General features: G+C 44.1%; 1 protein-coding gene and 1 long non-coding RNA gene across 3 annotated transcripts in view; one reads left to right on the top strand and one right to left on the bottom strand.

Moving 5' to 3' along the window:
• Nucleotides 1-735: 735 nt before the first annotated feature.
• LOC143981568 (three prime repair exonuclease 2-like) lies at nt 736-9092 on the top strand. 2 transcript variants are annotated; one of them, XM_077479534.1, is made up of 2 exons: nt 736-885; nt 7974-9092. In XM_077479534.1, the coding sequence occupies exon 2, from the start codon at nt 7983-7985 to the stop codon at nt 8646-8648; it is 666 nt and encodes a 221-aa protein (XP_077335660.1). In that variant the 5' UTR covers nt 736-885; nt 7974-7982; the 3' UTR covers nt 8649-9092. The 2 variants fall into 2 exon arrangements, with proteins under 2 accessions (XP_077335660.1, XP_077335669.1); XM_077479543.1 differs by lacking the exon at nt 736-885 and adding an exon at nt 7756-7776.
• The window catches only part of LOC143981603 (uncharacterized), a 42957-nt gene continuing 28260 nt past the window's right edge, over nt 5060-19756 (bottom strand). Inside the window, exons 2-3 of the long non-coding RNA XR_013274328.1 lie at nt 6263-6384; nt 5060-5455 (exon numbers count right to left, since the gene is read on the bottom strand). This is a non-coding gene — a long non-coding RNA (uncharacterized LOC143981603). The remainder of the gene's footprint in view (nt 5456-6262; nt 6385-19756) is intronic.

Raw genomic sequence — 19756 nt, 5'->3', positions numbered from 1 at the left:
AGCGCCCTGCTCGTTAGAGCTTACAATCTAGAAGGGAGGGTCAGGTGGAACAAAAGGTAATAACTGTGGGGGATGAGCTGATGTGGGTAGGTGTGGGTTGGGTAGGCTTCTCTGAAGTGTTTTCAGGGATCGCCCAAAAGCTAATAGAGTAGGAGATAAGCAGACAGATTGGGGTAAGGCGTTCCATAGGATTGGAGAGGCTTTGGAAAAGTCCTGGAGGCGAGCAAAGGAGGAGGCGACAAGGGAGCTGGAGAGCAGGAGGTCTTGAGAGGAACGAAGAGAACGAGTAGGTTGGTATTTAGAGACTAGGCTAGTGATGTAGCTGGGGGTTGTGAATTGTGGATGGCTTTGTAAGTAGTTATTAGTATTTTGAATTTAATTTCTTGGGCGAGCAGAAGCCAGTGGAGGGATTGACAGAGAGGGGTAGCAGACACCGAGCGATTGATAAGGTGGATGGGTCTGGCAGCAACATTCATGATGGATTGAAGAGGTGATAGACTATGGAGAGGTAAGCCATTCATTTACTTTTCTATTTTGTTAATTGATAAAAATCAACTATTAACACTTCTATTTCTGAAAGCATTCTTCATTTACAACATTAAACCTTTGCACACTTGTAAACTAAACTCTCCACGTCTCAAGAAAATGAAACTAAAATTGCATGATACAGAACAGAAAGTGTTTGCATCTCAGATCATGAGAGGCTCCTAGTGCCTGTGCGTCCCATCCAGAGGGCGTGAACATGAAGCTGTGCTGTGCTCCGTCCTATAGGGACGATGGGAGGGAGTGACTGACTCACTTTATAAAGCTGCCCCGACATGTTCGAGGAAGGACAGCAGCTACTGAACCATCATATCAAGAACATTGTTATCAGGCGAGCTTACGGTATGTCTATGAAAATATATGTTTGTAATGTGTGCGTTATCTGTGTGTTGTATTGCTTATAGTCTAATATACAGTAAAAAAAAATTATTTATATATACAGTATCTGACAAAAGTGAGTAAACCCCTCACATTTTTGTAAGTATTTTATTCTATCTTTTCATGTGACAACACTGAAGAAATGACACTTTGCTACAATGTAAAGTAGTGAGTGTACAGCTTGTACAAGTGTAAATTTTCTGTCCCCTCAAAATAACTCAACACACAGCCATTAATGTCTAAAACGTTGGCAACAAAAGCAAGTACACCCCTAAGTGAAAAAATCCAAATTGGGCCCAAAGTGTCAATATTTTGTGTGGCCACCATTATTTTCCAGCACTGCCTTAACCTTCTTGGGCATGGAGTTCACCAGAGCTTCACAGGTTGCCACAGGGGTCCTCTTCCACTCCTCCATGAGGACATCACAGAGCTGGTGGATGTTAGAGCACGCCCCTCATATTTTTGTAAATATTTTATTATATTTTTTTCATGTGACAACACTGAAGAAATTACACTTTGCTACAATGTAAAGTAGTAATTGTGTACAGCTTATATAACAGTGTAAATTAGCTGTCCCCTCAAAATAACTCAACACACAGCCATTAATGTCTAAATCGCTGGCAACAAAAGTGAGTACATCCCTAAGTGAAAATGTCCAAATTGGGCCCAATAAGCCATTTTCCCTCCCCGGTGTCATGTGATTCGTTAGTGTTACAAGGTCACTCAAAATAATAACACTTTGGGCCCAATTTGAACATTTTCACTTAGGGATGTACTCACTTTTGTTGCCAGCGGTTTAGACATTAATGGCTGTGTGTTGAGTTATTTTGAGGGGACAGCAAATTGACACTGTTTACACAAGCTATACACTCACTACTTTACATTGTAGCAAAGTGCCATTTCTTCGGTGTTGTCACATGAAAAAAATATAATAAAATATTTACAAAAATTTGAGGGATGTACTCATTTTTGTGAGATACTGTATACCATACAATGAGGTCAATTCCCTTAGTGCTATTAAGCCGGCCATAGATGGTGTGATATTCTTTCCTGCAACACTGACTAAGTAGATGGGGGGAATCCCTCCCGCGGAGATGTAGTGTGGGGGTCACTGGGAACCGTCCCTGCCGGGAGAACACATAGCGATTCTTGCTAGTAGCTACAGCCGCTGGCAATAATCGACTTTGGTACAATCAGCTTGTCCATACATGCTTCAGATCTCGGGCAGTCCCTGCTGAACCAATCAAGATTCGAACTGTCAATTGCCCGGCTTTACCCTTTTAAAAAAAAAAGTTAAAAATTAATAGTAAAAAAAATAAAAAAAAAATATATATATATATATTATCTATCTATCTATCTATCTATCTATCTATCTATCTATCTATCTATCTATCTATATATATATATATATATATATATACACACACACATATATACACATATATACACATATATACACACACACACACACACACATACTGTATGATGTAGCCAGTCTTGATAACAAGGCTTCTATAGTAGCTGTGAACTTTTAAGCAAAGATAAAACTGCCAGGATGCATGGATCTGGTGTCACTTCCTGTCTGCTAAATGATCTATTGGTAATCAGTAGTAACCAAAGATTCACACCGCTGACTCTAGTCGGATCTAGAATGTATACAGTGTAGCTGGTGTTTAGTCATGTGTTCCTATAGACAATGATGCTGTGCTTGTCTGGGGTAAAGAGTAGAAAAACTGCATTGTTTTCCATGCATTGTACATGGTTCATTAAGCTCTGTGTAAAATTTACAACATCAGGTCAGGTTATAATTAATTTCTGTGACCCCCACTAGGAAGATTTTCTATCAATTATTTTCACTGTGACCCCAGGACAAGAGATGAAAACAAATAGGTGTCACAGCGACAAGAAAAACGCAAAAATAAACAGTGATATCCTACTAAATCATCAGCTCTCAATATCAGCCGGATTTTCTTTCCAGATTTGAAGAATATGTTTGATTCTCCTGGAAACAAATCGAATGTTCTCAGTCTATATTCTCTACAATTTGAATGTGTGAATGCAGAAAATACTGCATTATGACCACTGGATGGCATAGAAGAGCCTATGTATTTCTTATGATAGTCAGCACCAGCTAGTGGCCATAATGCCGTATTTTTCGTTTTCACTCATTCGAATTGTAGAGAATATAGCCTGAGAGTATTACATTTTGCCAAATCCGCACAGAATGAATCCACACAGCTTCAATGGATTTATGAATACACTTTTAAGTATTTTAAGTGTAATCTTATCTCCAACCTCCCTTGCAGTCCTACAACGACTTGTACTTAGAACCAGCAAGATCTTAGCTCTATGGCAAGGGCCTCAAACTGGTGCCCCTCTAGCTGTTGCGAAACTACATGTCCCATCATGCCTCTGCCTGTGGGAGTCATACTTGTAACTGTCAGCCTTGCAATGCCTCATGGGACTTGTAGTTTTGCAACAGCTGGAGGACCGCCAGTTTGAGATCCCTGCTCTAGAAGACTCTGGTCTGGCCGCACCTAGCATATGCTGTCGAGTTCTGGGAACCAGTTCTCAGGAACGATGTACTGGAAATGCAGCGAGTGGAGAAGAGACACTTGAGAGGGGATAGGATTTCAATATACAAATACCGTAGTGGTGACTCCACAATAGGAATAAAACTTTTTCTGCGGCAGGGAGTTTAACAAGACCCGCAGCCACTCATTAAAATTAGAAGAAAAGATGTTTAATCTTAAACTACGTAGAGGGTTCTTTACTGTAAGAGCAGCAAGGATGTGGAATTTCCTTCCACAGGCGGTGGTCTCGGTGGGGGGCATTGATAGTTTTAAGAAACTATTAGATAAGCACTTGAATGACCACAACATACATGGATATACAACGTAATACTGACATATAATCACACACATAGGTTGGACTTGATGGACTTGTGTCTTTTTTCAACCTTATCTACTATGTAACTATGTAACTATGGTCTCTTTAGCTAAAGGGCATAGTTCAAACTCTCTATATGATTAAATGGAGATTACAGGAAACATACGCGGGTTTTAGAAACAGAATAACACCAACAGAAACAGAGTGAAACATCAAGTCTGCTTTTTTTTTTCATTTATACATTTTTTTTTTTGTCTGGATATAGCTCTATGTTTGTGCCCAGCATGTTTGAAACCATTTCTTTCAAACTTGATAATTGTTGTTTACTTACTTTTTATCCTTTACTGTAACTCGTCTGCCAAACCCATTATTAACATAACGCAACTATTAATAGATTTTATGAGATGACAACTTGCATTAGTAAGCTTAGAAAAAAGATACTACGTCATTCGATGTTTGTACATAGTAAAAAAAAAAAATCCTTAGAACTTTGGCAGTTACAATGGGGTTTTATCTGTGTATACTAAGCATTTGTATGGGTATCGGTACTCGTGCAAATGCACCGATACCCCAAACCAATACCTACTGGCTCAGTACTTTCAGCTGTCAGAGGGATTTTTGCGCTAACCACTGAAATGCAGAGAAAAGAATGCAGGCAATTTTTGGTTGTTAAGGAGCGGGGCCGCCGTGTCCTTAACAACCAATGACATTTCATCTGTCCATGGGATTCCCCTCCCTGCTTCCTCCTCCCCTCCCGCCACTTGTCACTCTCCTGTCCTAAAGGACAGAGAAAGCAGCGCCATCTAAGTGCAATATGACTGCAAAAAAACAATATCAGCATAAATGATCATGTTAATCCGCTTTACTTTCGGGTGGTAGCTGCTGGTGTGTCGGTGGCCAGAGGTTCCAGCACTTCCTGGTAAACTCTGAGACAGTCAGGTGCACTGATGATGTCACTTCCAAGCCACCAGCACCCCCAGACCTCTGGCCACTGACAGAATGGTGACTACCACTCAAGAGTACAGCGGATGAACACCACATTCATCATTTATGCTGGAATTGTTTTTGTGATTGTATTTCTTGCCTTTTATACATTAAATTGCGGTCATACTGCACTTAGATGGCGCTGCTCTCTTTGTCCTTTGTGTTCCCTGAGTCCCTTCTAGCTACCCCCCCCCCCACCCTGCCCTCACTTGCGCTTCTACTCCCACCCACCATGCCCTCACTTACACTCCCCCCCAGCCATCACTCTACCTACTCTTCCTAAGCAATAGGTATTGGTAATTGGTATTGGTGAGTACTTAAAAACAAAGTATCTGTGCTCATTACTCTGTGTTAAAAAAAATGGCATCGGTGCAGCCCTAATTTTAACAGAAATGCAAGGTTACACCTATAGAGTCAAAGGATGCCAACATTAAAAACAACCCTGTCAACATACAATGGAAATCAAGATGAAAGTTCCTTGCAAAAGAAGAGTTTTTAAATTGATCTCTCCAGCAGCCAATGCATGCTACCTCTCCTCCGTTCCAGTACTGTGGCTTCCTTCAGTCACTTGAGTTTTCAACACTTTCTGGATTGCTGGATATCTGTGTATCGCGCCGCAGGCTGGAGTTCCTTTCTCCACCCTCTATGTCACCGCTGAGTTCTGTAATGACGTAGAAGTTGGAAGGAGTCATGACACAAGTATCCAATACTGCAAGTAATATTGCAGGCCAAAAAAAATGGCGGAGGTTGCAGAGTTGGAAAAAGGAGACGTAGGACCGCCAGATGAGTAAGATCCCTTCTTTTGCATGACCTTTTTGTCTTGATTTTTTTTTTTTGTAAGCTGTGCAGGTCACTTTAAAATTAAAGAGCCACTATATATTTTATTCTTTAGCTAGGTACCTTAGCTAAAACATGCTTTGAATGGTTGCGGGTTGTATTCTGCTACTTGAAAAGAAAGAAAGAGTATTCCTATCCTACAATTTAATATTTTCAAAATTCTTTCAGCATTGACAAGCTTCTAGAACCTTTACACACTTATCAGGGAATGCCAGATGTTTGTTAACTATCCAAAAACTGAAAGTCAAACCTCATAATATGGCTCTCATTTTTAGATCAAAATATTGGTGCAGTTCTTTTCTGTTTTCTATTGACAAGGAAGAACAATAGACTATTGCCCATAATTTTGCCCCACGCCACAGGCTGGGGTTCCCTTCTCCACCCTCTATGTCACCTATTACTCCTGTAATGACATAAAAGTTGGAAGAAGGAGTCATTGCATGTGGTAGGGGACACAGGTATCCAATACTCCAGGAAATATTGAAGGCCAAAGAGACTACTGGAGGTTGCAGAGCCTGGCATGGACCTTTTGATTTGATAGTTTTTTCCTAAGTGACCAGATTACTTTAAAATAAAAAGAGCCACTTTATATAAAAAGGCTAATAGCAGCAAATTTATTTCCATTATGTACCTATGCAGAAACACAGTTGACACGGAGGCTGCCATTATTGGTGGATCCTTCTGTCCATAGATCAATATTTGATCCTAGTTGTCATGCTCACCCTTTGGGTTTAATAGTCTGAGTTTTTGGACCTGGAACAAGAACGGGTTTTAGATTTGTGTGTTATTTTTCCTCACTGTCTCAGATGGTATTTACCCTTTGCATGACCTTTTTTTTTTTTTTTCATTTTTTACAAAGCTGTTTAAATGGCTTTAACATTTTAAACTCAGTATTATCTCCAAACTCCCAGAAAAGTACATTGAGGACACATTAAATAAATTTACAGCTTGTAAGTGGGATAGAGCATGGTGCGCATAATAACCCACTCAGTCCCAGTGCAATGAAAGAACTTGTATTGAAATAATAAAGAAACAGTCCACAAATAACCCAGTGGGAAGGAAATCCAACCAGAAACACTCCCAGTTTAAACAGCTCGTAGAGAGCAGAGTGTAGCCAAACTGTCAATGTCTGTAGAGAGGGGAAGAATGCGGCCTGGCCATCTTGTGCCCAACAGGCAGGTCTCCAAAGAAGTTGTGATCCTTATGCTTTCCCACCTCATAAGGAACCTTTCCCTGCCACTAGTGTTGTCCCAACCAGGTGGGGTATCTGTCTCTACAATACCAACTTGCAAATGCACACCAAACCTGGAATCTAGGGCCTAAAATAAGCTTTGCCTGACCCAAGATGGCTGCCAGGGTCACATAAGATGGTAGTATCCCATTGGATGCTTCCCCAGTGACCCAGGAAACCACAGTGCTCCTCTTGGCTTCCTCTCCAACTGCAGTGCTGCTTGCTGCAGAAAAGCTCCACCTGGGGTGGAGAAAGTAGACTGCACCTGCTCACAAATTCATCATCAGAGTTTAACACAAATGATGACCCTAGAATTAGTCTTCGTCTAGGCACCTTAGCTAAAACAAGCTTTGAATGGTCATGGGTAGTATTCTGCTACTTGATTTCCATTAAAAAAGTTGACTGCGTATAGTAAAGTATTTCCACCCCACAATTTCATATTTTCCAAATGCCTTCAGCATTGATAAGCTTCTAGAAACTTTACACACTTATTAGGGAATGCCAGACGTTGGGTAACTATCCAACAACTGAAAGTCAAACCCCAACTGCTCTCATATTTACATTTACACAAAAATATTGGTGCAGTTCTTTTGTGTTTTCTATTGACAAGGAAGAACAATTTACTATTGCCCATAATCTTCCAATGCAATCAACAGATGTTTTCTCTAATGAAGGTACTCAAGGTTTATAATTTGGGAATTTCAGTTTCCAAAAAAAGGAACATTATCTGTTTTCTGTCCATAGAAATCCCTCATTGAAGTTCAGGTGGTGTCATCTCCCAGTGCCCTGGTCATTGACGTCCAATGGCTTAGGAAGGAGCAGTCTAAAGGGCACCCTTTGTGACCTTGGCAAGTCCTGCAGTGCAAGAGGACATTGAAAAGACCAGTAACCCAGCACACAGTGAGCTTACTCAGGTGACTGTTGTCTCCTCAAATGGAAACGCTGCCGCTACACAAGTAGGCAACAGGCAACATTTTCTTATTAATTAATTCAAAGGAGCCCCTGGCTACAGAAAGGAAGGCCCTAACAATAAAGGACACTTGTGTAATGCATATTATTGTATACCTTTATGCTTTCTATTTTATTAATCCTGTAAATTTTCTTACTCTAGGACACAGTAATGGGCAGCTTTGTGAAGACCTTCATTTTCCTAGACCTGGAAGCTACTGGCCTTAATGGAGATCTTCCCAAAATCACGGAGCTTTGCCTGGTGGCTGTCCATGCATCTTCACTGAAGAATCCAACAACCAATGACTCAGGGGAGATACAGCTACCTCGAGTGTTGGACAAGCTTTGCCTTTGTGTAGATCCAGTAAAGCCCCTCACTCCAAAAGCCTCTGAAATCACTGGACTGGACAATGAGCTACTGAGAACTTGTGAGAAGCAAACATTTGATGCGAGCCTCATCAACACTGTCCTCCAATTTATAAACCGTCAGGCTCAGCCAGTTTGTTTGGTTGCCCACAATGGCTTTTACTATGACTATCCCCTACTGAAGACTGAGCTTCTGCAACAAGATCATGACCTCTCCAGCTCCATTCTGTGTTTGGATTCACTTCAAGCCTTCCGATATCTGCATAATGAAGAGAAACCGAAGACAGAGTATATCAAAGGGCAGTTTTCCCTAATAGAAATTCACCGACAGTTCTTCGGCAAGGAGCCCAACTTTTCCCATTACGCAGAAGGGGATGTGCTGACCCTAATTCTTGCCTTCATTTGCAAAGCAGACCATCTTCTGGAGGTAGCCAGTTATAAGCGATGGGGAGACATCAAACCAATGTACTAATGACTTACCTTGTATAAAAGACCACATTGCCACTAATTTACTCTTCCTTAACCATGTGATTCCATCCATATTGTAGATTTTCCCTCCTTCCAATAGCGTAAGATTTGTGCTTAAAGTGGACCCATATTTTAGAAGTGAAATCCGGATTGAAAAAATAACTGTGGCTAAGCTGTAAATTTTGCCTTGAACTTCCCCAAAGTCAATGACTATCCTGATGTTTGACTGTGCCTGGGCACTTCTCCTCCTGTAGTCCCAAAGTTGCATGCATATCTTCAGTGTGCGATCATCTCAGGCATATCCCACTCTCTTGCCATACCATTCAAACAGCAGTCTTCAGTTTATCAGATCACAAGTCCTGACATAAAGAAGCAAAAAACCTTGCCTCTACCAAAATGGGTGCCTCCACATGTTTTTTTTTAATCATTAAATGTGTTTTTAAATTACGGTTTGGATTTTTCAATTTATTTTTCAGTAATATTCTCGCAATCCATCAGAATGGAAGGCTCTTATGCAGCTCTATGCACCCTCCATCTACAGTCAGGTCCATAAATATTGGGACATCAACACAATTCTAATCTTTTTGGCTCTATATACCACCACAGTGGATTTGAAATTAAACAACTGCAGACTTTCAGCTTTAATTTGAGGGTATTTACATCCAGATCAGATGAACGGTGTAGGAATTAGAACAGTTTGTATATGTCATTTCAAATCCATTGTGGTGGTGTATAGAGCCAAAAAGATTAGAACTGTGTCGCTGTCCCAATATTTATGGACTTGACTGTAAGTCTTCAGAAATTAGAGGTGGAAGAGGCATGGTTAGGCAGCTTCTGGAAGGATGGGAGCAAATACTTTAGGTCCTATGCTAGTCTTTTGATATAATGATAATTTTAATAATAGCCTACAGAAACTGCTTATGCTAAACAATTGTTTCAATCAACAAACAAATGCTTTAATAGAAAACAGTCCGCCAACAGATAATTTAATCAAAATTTTACCAAATTCATAATAATTAGTGATGATAATAAACTATGCTTGGGATCATGGTCATGGAGTCAGGCTTAGAGACCAGTAGGTATAGCAGTAGAAAGGCTCCCATCAACCAGCAGGATAGGTGTACAAGCAGGTCACCCTGGAGGATGACATGAGCTCACCCGAAGTACTAACTGGTACACCCCAGAGATAGAAATGTTGGAGATGGGTTTTGCTTCATGTTAGTACTAGTTCGGTTCGCTGTCCTCGGGATCGCCTCACCAGGAGAGGATAAAGCAAGTAGGGATCAAGCAGAAGATTAGTCCATAAACAAGCCAAAGGTTGGCAACAAGTGCTTGCAGGTTGGGATCAATCAGAAGTATTGTTAAAAAACAAGCCAATTATCGGTAAAGAGTGTTAATGAAGAAGCAGATAGCAGCAGGAGTGACAAGAGCGAGATATTGGCTGGAGAGAGTACAATAATCTTGCAAACAGGAAGTGAAGAGACAGGGCTTGAATCGAGAAGTTAGTGGGAGGAGCAAAGAGTTCAAGGTTCACGAAAAACAAGGTACAAGGAAAAATTTTCTAACTGATCAGAAGGCAGCTGTCCAGCATCTCAGAGGGCTCACCAAGAAGAGTTACTGCCAGACACAACAGAGGTCCATAGTTCAGATCCAGGCCCTGGCAAATTGGCTCTACCCACAATTACTCTGTTATACACAGTAGTCCAGCCTTTCTCAAACTTTTTACTCCAAAGGAACCCTTTTTTTTTTTTTTAACCAAGACAGGTTTATTGAGCATATGCAAAAAGAAGATTACATGAAAGTATTCAAACCAAGAACGGTGCAACAGGCACCAAACGTCAGGAAAATAAGGAGACATTCCATATCTGACACATCATAATAAAATTGCAATATACACAGTACCATGTCTATCTGCAGTATACACATAAATACAATAAATCACCCAAGTGTGCCCAGTGAAAAGGTAGCGGTCTTATCTCGTAAAGTAATCCCAGAGGCCTAGTCCTCACAGCTGTAAGTATTTTCCAGCCACCTATCCCATATTTTGTGGAATTTCAGCGGGCACCCTCTGTTGGAATATATAATTTTTTTGAAAGGTAAGGTGCGGTTGATAGCCCCCTTCCACTGCTGGATCGTAGGAGGGTCAGGTCTAAGCCACACTTGTGCTATCTGCATCCTAGCAATGAAAAGAGTCTCCTGTAAGAAGGTACGTAAGTATTTACTTTCCTCCTGGAGGGGGAGGAGACCAAGGACACACTGACGTGGGCAGAGCGTGAGGGGAGAACCCATATGATCATGTAGGAATTGTATAATCTGTGCCCAGTACCTGTGTACGGGAGGACAGGTCCATATAAGGTGGAAGAACGTACTGTTTCTGTCGCCACATCTGGGGCATGTAGGATCAAAGTCAGGCTTGTATTTGGCCAGTCGGTTAGGGGTGATATAGGAGCGATGTAATATATAAAGGTGGGTCAGTCTGTCAGATAATTTAGGGGATACCTCGGTCGACACCGCCAGTATCTCCTCCCAGTGATCGTCCTCCACCCGCCCAATGTCAGCCTCCCACCTAGCTTTAAGGCTATACGCATGAGCTGTGGCCCGGGGAGTGAGTAGAAATGTGTACAAGGTGGAAATTAGTTTTTGGGGATCCTCACCAAAAAGCAATTTCGCCAAGGGGATGTCCACAAGACTAGGGGGTGCATTCCCAAATTGCGTCTGCAGGGCATGACGGACTTGCAGGTATCGAAAAAATACATGATTAGGGAGGCCAAATTCATCCTTAAGTGCCTGGAACGTCTTGACACCCTGGTTAGTATAAAGTTGAGATAGGTATATAATACCTCTGCAAATCCATACCTTATAATCTGGTACTCTCAGTAGCTCAGGCAACTCAAGGTTATCCCAAATGGTCGTGTGCGCATGTAAGGTAGGAGCCTCAGATCTGGATAGCGCCAGCTGCCAAACCCGGCTGTGGTGTGCGAGCATGCCACGTACAGGTCCCGAGCGATGGATACCTCTGTGTTTGCAAAAAACAATTTGGAAGGGGTGTGCGATCACATCTGTTGCCGAGGTACACACCAGATACGAGTACCTCGTTTTATCGTACATGTTAAAATAATAGAAGTGGGAGAGCTGGGAGGCCAGGTAATACGTTTCCAAATCAGGAAGCGCAACACCCCCAAGACGGACCGGACACTTGAGGGTCTGCCAGGCCAGCTTCTGCCTGGAAGAGCCCCAAACGAACGAGTTAAGAATTGATTCCATGTCGGGGAACAGGTGGGATGGCACCTGAAGCGGGGCATGCCAAAACAGGTACAATAGTTTAGGGAGAAGAATCATTTTAACAAGAGCCAGGCGGCCCATGACCCCAAGGGGGAGCCTGGACCACACCTGGGTCTTTCGTTTTAGCAGGGAGAAGATAGGTGCAAGGTTGAGGCTAATATAGTCCGCTGGGGAGCGAGAACAGTACACTCCTAGGTATTTATTCCTATCCGTGCACATAAGAGGTAGTAGGGCCTGCACCTCCGTGGGGACAGAGACATCTATGGGGAGAATTTGGGATTTGGACCAATTGATACGTAAACCAGAGAAGACCCCAAAGCGTCGAATCACCTCCAAAACCGCCGCCAGGGAAGGGCCAGCATCTTCCAGGTATAACAGCATATCATCCGCGTAGAGACTTATAACCTCGGACACTTGGCCTAGGCGAAGGCCGTGAATGTCCGGGTGTGCTCTAAAGGCTATAGCCAGGGGCTCCACCGCCAACGCATACAGCATCGGCGATATGGGGCACCCCTGACGCGTGCCCCGCGATAAGGAGAAAGGACTGGATATCCGGCCGTTAACGAGGATACGGGCAGTGGGGGCCTGATAGAGAAGATGAACCCAACGTATGAATCTAGGGCCGAAGCCAAACTTATGTAGGCATTCCCACAGATAACCCCACTCCACCGAATCAAATGCCTTAGCAGCATCCAAACTGACCACCACCCTGAACCCGTCATGAGGGGCCTATAGGTTCATGAACAGTCTCCTAAGATTGAAAGCCGTGTTCTTTCTGGGCATAAAACCTGTCTGGTCTGTATGTATGAGGTGAAGAATGACCTTGTTGAGTCTAAGGGCAAGGATCTTAGCCAGGATTTTGATATCCAATTGCAGGAGTGAGATGGGACGATATGACTCGGGATAGAGGGGGTCTTTACCTGGTTTAGGGATTAAAACTAACAAAGCTTCATTCATGGACCTGGGAAGCACACCGGTGTCAAATATGTGCGTATAGAGTGAGTAAAGTTTAGGGAGAAGGACCTCTTGGAACTGAGTATAGAACTCCCGTGGAAGACCGTCTGAGCCGGGGGCTTTGGACGGTGGGTGGCATGCAATGGCTTCTGCGATACATTCCTCAGTTATGGGGGCCTCCAGGAGCTCCACTTGGGAGTCCGTGAGGACCGGGAAGTTCACAGTTTGGAGTAGAGCACGCAGTCCAACCAAGGAGTCAGCAGCCCCCGAGGTGTATAAATCTGCGTAAAATCGCCGGAATTCATGGGCCACCTCTGTTGGATCCGACAGCATGACTCCAGCCGCAAACCTGAGTTGGACCACCACCGGAGGGCTGTGGTCCAGGTGGGCCATATAGGCAAGCAGCTTACCAGCCCTCTCCCCATATTCGTAACCCTTTTGCTTGCTATAAAAAACCTGCTTCTCTGCTCTATCAAGGTGCAAATGGTCAGTAAGTCTGGACTGCATCTTCACCCTGGCAGAGTTAGAGGGGGTGGGATGCTCTAGGAATTCCCTTTCCATCTCATCTAGCACCCTCTCAGCCTGCTGTATAGCGAGCCGCGAGGAGCGTTTGTATCGGTTGATGTGAGTTGATAGCAGCACGCGTGCATGCAATTTAAAAGCTTCCCACACCAGGCCGAACGGAGTAGTGCCCATATTAGTCCGGAAAAAGTAGTCCCATTCACGCTGGACCACCTCCAAGTCAGGGAGGATTGTCAACCAGAAAGGATTCAACCTCCACATCCGAGATATCAGGGTGGAGGGCAAAGTAAACTTGGCCCAACAGGGCGAGTGATCAGACAAGACCCTGGTCCCAATCCCCGCGTCCCGCAAATATGGGAGCAGGGTAGAGGAAACCAGGATCATGTCAATCCGGGACATGGCATCATGAGCCGGCGTGAAGCAGGAGTACGCCTGCAGGGTAGGGTGCCTAAACCTCCAGGTGTCTGTCAGGGCGAATTCAGCGAGGAACTTACCAAACCTGGTCTGGGAGGGGGGGGGGGGCATAGAGGAGCGGTGCAGTCTATCTATGGTGGGAGATACCACTGAGTTAAAGTCCCCCAGCCACATAGCTGGAAGGGTGGGGTGCTGCAACATGAACTCAATCCCTGCCTGGAGGGCCTCAAATTGAAAGGGCGGGGGTATGTAAAAGGCTAATAAGAGTAGTTCCAGACCACCCACAGTAACGTGCAAGAATATATAGCGTCCCCGCCTGTCCGTCTGTAAATTGTGTAGCTGAAAGTGGGCAGTTTTAGCCACCAGGACAGCAACCCCACTGGAATTGTTGGTATAGGGGGCATGATACATCCACCCAATCCACGGCTTCTTAAGGGACATCTGTAACTGACCTGTAATATGCGTCTCAACCAGCACCATGATATCCGCGTGCATTTGTCTGAGATGAGACAACACCGCCACCCTCTTAGGTCTATCCCGTAGGCCCCGCACATTCCACGTAACTACTTTAAGGGTCGCCATAACAGGTAGGGATCACATACCGGGGGCGGGGAAGCCAGTAGTAGGCACCCCGGCCCACAGTGCACCAGAAAAACAAAAAAAAAAAAAAAAGGAAGGGAAGGACCCTCCCCCATAAGAACAAGGGATCCCATAAACAATGCGGACATTACCTGGAACACATGGTTAGACAGTAGAACAATTGGCAGACATGAATGGATAAGCACAGATATGGAGAAATTAGTTGAGTTAGAACAACAAAAGCTAAGTATGCCAATGTGTAGCAAAACAGTACCCACACTGGACCGGCAATGCGGGCAAAGTACACAGCAGACCATACAGTGCAGGAAAGCTGAGGCCGGCCAGGGAAACATAGCTTGACCTGGTGGTGGGGAGCGCGCACGGCCACAAAAAACAATAAAAGGAACATCCAAACACAAAAACGTGCGGCCAAGCGCAGCCCCCACCAGAAACAGGGACGAACAAAAGTCACTCGTGCTGTGCTGTCGGGTAGGAATACTCAGCATAGGGAAGTCCTGGCCAAGAGCAGTGTCCAGAGCTCCGGCTACAAACTTGGTTGTGGGACAAGATAGCACAAAGGAGGCAGGAAAGTAATGGGAAGTGGGATGAGCAGGGGTGCGCACGAAACATCGTGAGGCACCCCAATAAACCGGGAGACAATAGTTTACAGAGAAAGCCGTAGGAAGTCAGAGTTACTCACGGTCCGCGTCCTGACTGTCCCTCCATCACAGTGGCTAGAGACAGAGCGGTCGTAAGACAGCAAAGGAGCCAGCAGAGTCAAGCAGGGGCATCGTCCGGGCGTTGTTCAAGCCAGGAAAGCACATCAGCGGGGTCCTCAAAGAAGTGGGTCTTGCCGTCACGGATAACTCGGAGCCGAGCAGGGAACATCATCGCGTAAGCCAGGTGGCGGATGCGGAGCTGACGCTTGGCCTCTGTAAACCGGGCTCTTTTCTTCTGAATCTCGGCGGAGAAATCCGGGAACACCGCTATGCGCTTGTCCTCGTAGGGGATGTTGCCCTTCTCGCAGGTGAGACGCAGGACCGCGTCACGGTCGCGATAGTTCAGCATTTTTGCTATAAAAGTGCGCGGTGGAGCGCCCGGAGGCGGAGGTCTCGAGGCCAAGCGTGGGCGCGCTCGACCGCAAATGTGGAGGAGAAGGCCTTATGGCCAAAGTTAGCAATTAGAAGGCGTTCAAGGAAAGCAGGGGAGTCAGAGCCCTCCACTTTTTCAGGCAGTCCTACAAAGCGGAGATTACAGCGGCGCATTCTGTTTTCAAGTTCATCCTGTTTGCACAGGACTGCATTCAGTTGGTTCTGCAGCCTTTCAGTGGAAACTTGAAGGGGGGGGATATCATCCTCCACTTTTCCAAGCCTGCGCTCCGTCTCCACCACTCTCTCTCTCAGTTTATGCAAATCCTGGCGTATGAGAGAAATGTCTACCTTAACCTCCTCGATCCTGGAGGTAAGGGAGGTGCGGCAGAGATTGACCGCCTCGAGGATTAGAGCCGTGTCATCAGGTGGGGAGCTCTCCGCGGCTGGGCTGGGCACGGCGCCATCTTCCTCCACGTGGTCCGGAGCATCTGCGCGCAACTTTTCGAGCCTGGCAATCGCGCTCTGAGATTTCTTCGGCGGCGACATGGGCACAGGATGCTCTCCCGGGAAGGGACGAAAGTTATGCCTCGGTAGCGGTGAAAATCAGTCCACCAGGATAGTATAACGGATATAGGTCAGCCGGAGCTCATGGAGAGTGCGTCCTACTCCATGCAACAGCAGGCCACGCCCCTCCAAAGGAACCCTTAAAATAATTTTCAGGACCCAGGAATCCCTGTTAAAATCAATTTGTCAGTGGGAAGAAGGCCCCTTTGCTGCGATGGTCAGAATGCCACCCTTACAGACTGCTTAAAACTGCACTGGTGTCATGCCTTTGGCTTTGCCAAGGGTCATTGCTCCCAGAACCATGCAGATAGGAAGTCAATCAGCTGCAGCTCAAGCAAACCCCCCCCCCCCCAGGAACCTCTGGAGGAACACTGGTTGAGAATGGCTTTATTAGTGGCCATAGAGTAACCCTTTAGACCTCTTTAGAGGCCATCACAGGATATTAATCATCTTTGCCATTTACCCTGATTAATACCAGCAGAAGAGAACAGGAAGTAGCTAGAGGCTATACAAGACTTATCTAATGTACATTTTTATTGATAGGGAGTTCTGGGAAAGAACCACAATGGCTCCGATGCTATTTTTTAAAACTAGAAAGTTGTGCAATGAACATCAAGCATTATCAGTTTGTAATTAAATTTTTTTAAAGAAAAAACAAACAAAAGCCCATCCAGTTCAACCTACATGTGTATGTGTATGATTTATATTCTCTAACTATTCCCACAGCTCTTCCTTGGGGGAGGGAGTTCCATATTTTTACCCTTATAACAGTAAAGGTCATAGATGTATCAAAATTTTTAGCAGGTTCAGCAAAGACTTTTGATCCATCAATGGCCATTCCCGTTGCAGAGAATTCAATTTAACAATCACTGATCAGTGTATTCTGGCAGCAAAGAGTCCGCTATTAGAATACAATAACACAGTGGGGAGGATTCCTCCATCCTTTTAACTTGTGTGAAAGGGGGAATCCGTAAAAATTTTTGTTTGATCAGCCCTCTGGCGGATTCAAAAAATCTGATCCATTAGATCAGCCTTTCTCAACCTTTTCAACACAGAGGAACCCTTGAAATAGTTCTCCGGTCTTGGGGAACCCCTGCTAAAAATTTGAAATCTACAACTCATGATACATTAGTGTGATGGTCAGTGGGAAGAATGGTCCTTACACTTGTGGTCATTAGGAATAATTACCTCCTTACAGATAGTTAAAAAGATTAGTGGTGTGAGTGGGAACTTATCTGAGAGGCAGAAATTGCCCAATGCTGAAGGAACCCCTAGAAACCTCTGGAGGAACCCTAGAGTTCCACGGAACCCTGGTTGAGATTCACTGCATTAGAGTATGGAGTTTATTACAGCTGCCGAAGTCATCTTGTACATTTTAATTAAGGGCTGCAACTAACGATTATTTTCATAATCGATTAGTTGGCCGATTATTGTTTTGATTAATCAGATAATAACCTTAACAAAAGTGTGGTGTATAATTTAGTTAATATGTAAAGTTTAAAATAAAAGGCAATTTATTCTTACATATCTTTATGCACTGGTAAATATAAAATTACCAGTGTCAATATAAATAACAAATACATTTATATGATAATAATTATAAATAATATGGTTAAAGAGAAAAATCTCTAAGCCCTTGTACACATGGTCGGACATTCCGACAACCAAATCCGTTGGATTTTGTCCGAAACTGTTGCATATACACAGTCGGACAAAGTTGTCAGAAAATCCGATCGTACTTAACGTGATGACGTTATTTCGTTAGGACGGGACTACGTTCAGGCTAGTAGCCAATAGCTTTGGTTTAGGAATTTGATCTGAGCATGCGTGGCACTTTGTCCGATCAGAATTCTCTACACATGATTGGACAAAGTCCGATCGGATCATGTTATTCTGAAAATTTTATAGCTGGAAAACTCGGTCCGTCACATACTCCGACAGAAACAGTCCAATGGAGCCCACACACAGTTGGATTATCCTCTGAGAATAACAGACAGAAGATCACATTCTTTATTTAAAGAAAAACTAAAATTAACCACTTGCTTACTGGGCACTTAAACACCCTTCCTGACCAGACCAATTTTCAGCTTTTGGTGCTCTCACACTTTGAATGACAATTACTCAGTCATGCAACACTGTACCCAAATGAATTTTGTGTCCTTTTTTTTCCCACAAATAGAGCTTTCTTTTGGTGGTATTTGATCACCTCTGGGGTTTTTATTTTTTGCGCTATAAATGAAAAAAGACCGAAAATTTTGAAAAAAAAAGCGCATATTTCTTTGTTTCTGTGATAAAATTTTGCAAATTATAATTTTTTTTTTCATAAATTTTGGCCACAATTTATACTGCTACATATCTTTGGTAAAAATAACCCAAATTAGTGGATATTATTTGGTCTTTGTGAAAGTTAGAGAGTCTACAAGCTGTGGTGCAAATCGCACAAAATTGATCACACCTGATGTACTGGTGGCCTATCTCATTTCTTGCGACCCGAACAAGTCAGGAAAGTACAAATACCCCCCAAATGACCCCTTTTTTGAAAGTAGACATTCCAAGGTATTTACTAAGATGCATGGTGAGGTTTTTGATGTTGTCATCTTTTTCCCACAATTCTTTGCAAAATGAAGATTTTTTTTTTTTTCTCACAAAATTTTCAATGTAATAGGTTATTTCTCTCACATGGCATGTGTATACCACAAATGACACCCCAAAATACGTTCTGCTACTCCTTCTGAGTATTACGATACCAAATGTGTGAGACGTTTACACAGCCTGGCCACATACAGAGGCCCAATATTGAAATAGCACCATCAGGCGTTCTAGGAGCATAAATTACACATTTCATTTCTCAACCACCTATTACAGTTTTGAAGGCCCTGGAGCACCAGGACAATGGAAATGCCCACAAAGTGACCCCATTTTGGAAAGCTAACACCCCAACGTATAATCTATGAGGCATAATGAGTCGTTTGAATGGTTCATTTTTTTTCCAGAAGTTTTGGGAAAATGTGGAAAAAAAATGAAAACGCATTTTTTTTTACGCAAAGTTGTCCATTTATAAGATATTTCCAACACATAGCATGTACATAGCAAAAATGACACCCCTAAATACGTTCTACTACTCCTCCTGAGTATAACGATACCAAATGTGTGAGACTTTTACACAGCCTGACCACATACAGAGGCCCAATATTGAAATAGCACCATCAGGCGTTCTAGGAGCATAAATTACACATCTTATTTCTCAACCACCTATTACAGTTTTGAAGGCCCTGGAGCACCAGGACAATGGAAATGCCCACAAAGCGACCCCACGTGGCACTGACGACACGTGGCACTGACAGATGGCACTGGAGGCAGATGGCACTGGAGGCAGATGGGGCTGGCAGATGGGGCTGGCAGATGGGGCTGGCAGATGGGGCTGGCACTGAAGCTGGCACTGGCAGATGGCACTGGCAGATGGTGCTGGCTATTTGCTCTGGCTAATTGCTCTGGCAAATGGGGCTGGCAGATGGCACTGCGGCTGGCAGATGGCACTGGCGCTGGCAGGTGGCGCTGGCAGGTGGCACTGGGGCTGGTGGCACTGGGGCTGACGGATGGCACTGGCAGGTGGCACTGGCGCTGGCAGGTGGCACTGGCAGGTGGCACTGGCACGTGGCACGTGGCACTGGCACGTGGCACTGGGGCTGGCGGCACTGGGGCTGAC

The sequence above is a fragment of the Lithobates pipiens genome, unplaced genomic scaffold (genome assembly GCF_037356315.1).
Source record: "Lithobates pipiens isolate NorthernLeopardFrog02 unplaced genomic scaffold, aLitPip1_a1.2 Scaffold_1, whole genome shotgun sequence".
Taxonomy (NCBI): domain Eukaryota; kingdom Metazoa; phylum Chordata; class Amphibia; order Anura; family Ranidae; genus Lithobates; species Lithobates pipiens.
Note: the sequence above shows the minus strand (reverse complement) of the source record. Positions and strands in the feature narration are given on the sequence as shown.

Coding starts and splice junctions, on each gene's coding strand:
- LOC143981568 (XM_077479534.1), top strand. CDS start 7,983: ATGGGCAGCTTTGTGAAGACCTTCATTTTCCTAGACCTGGAAGCTACT.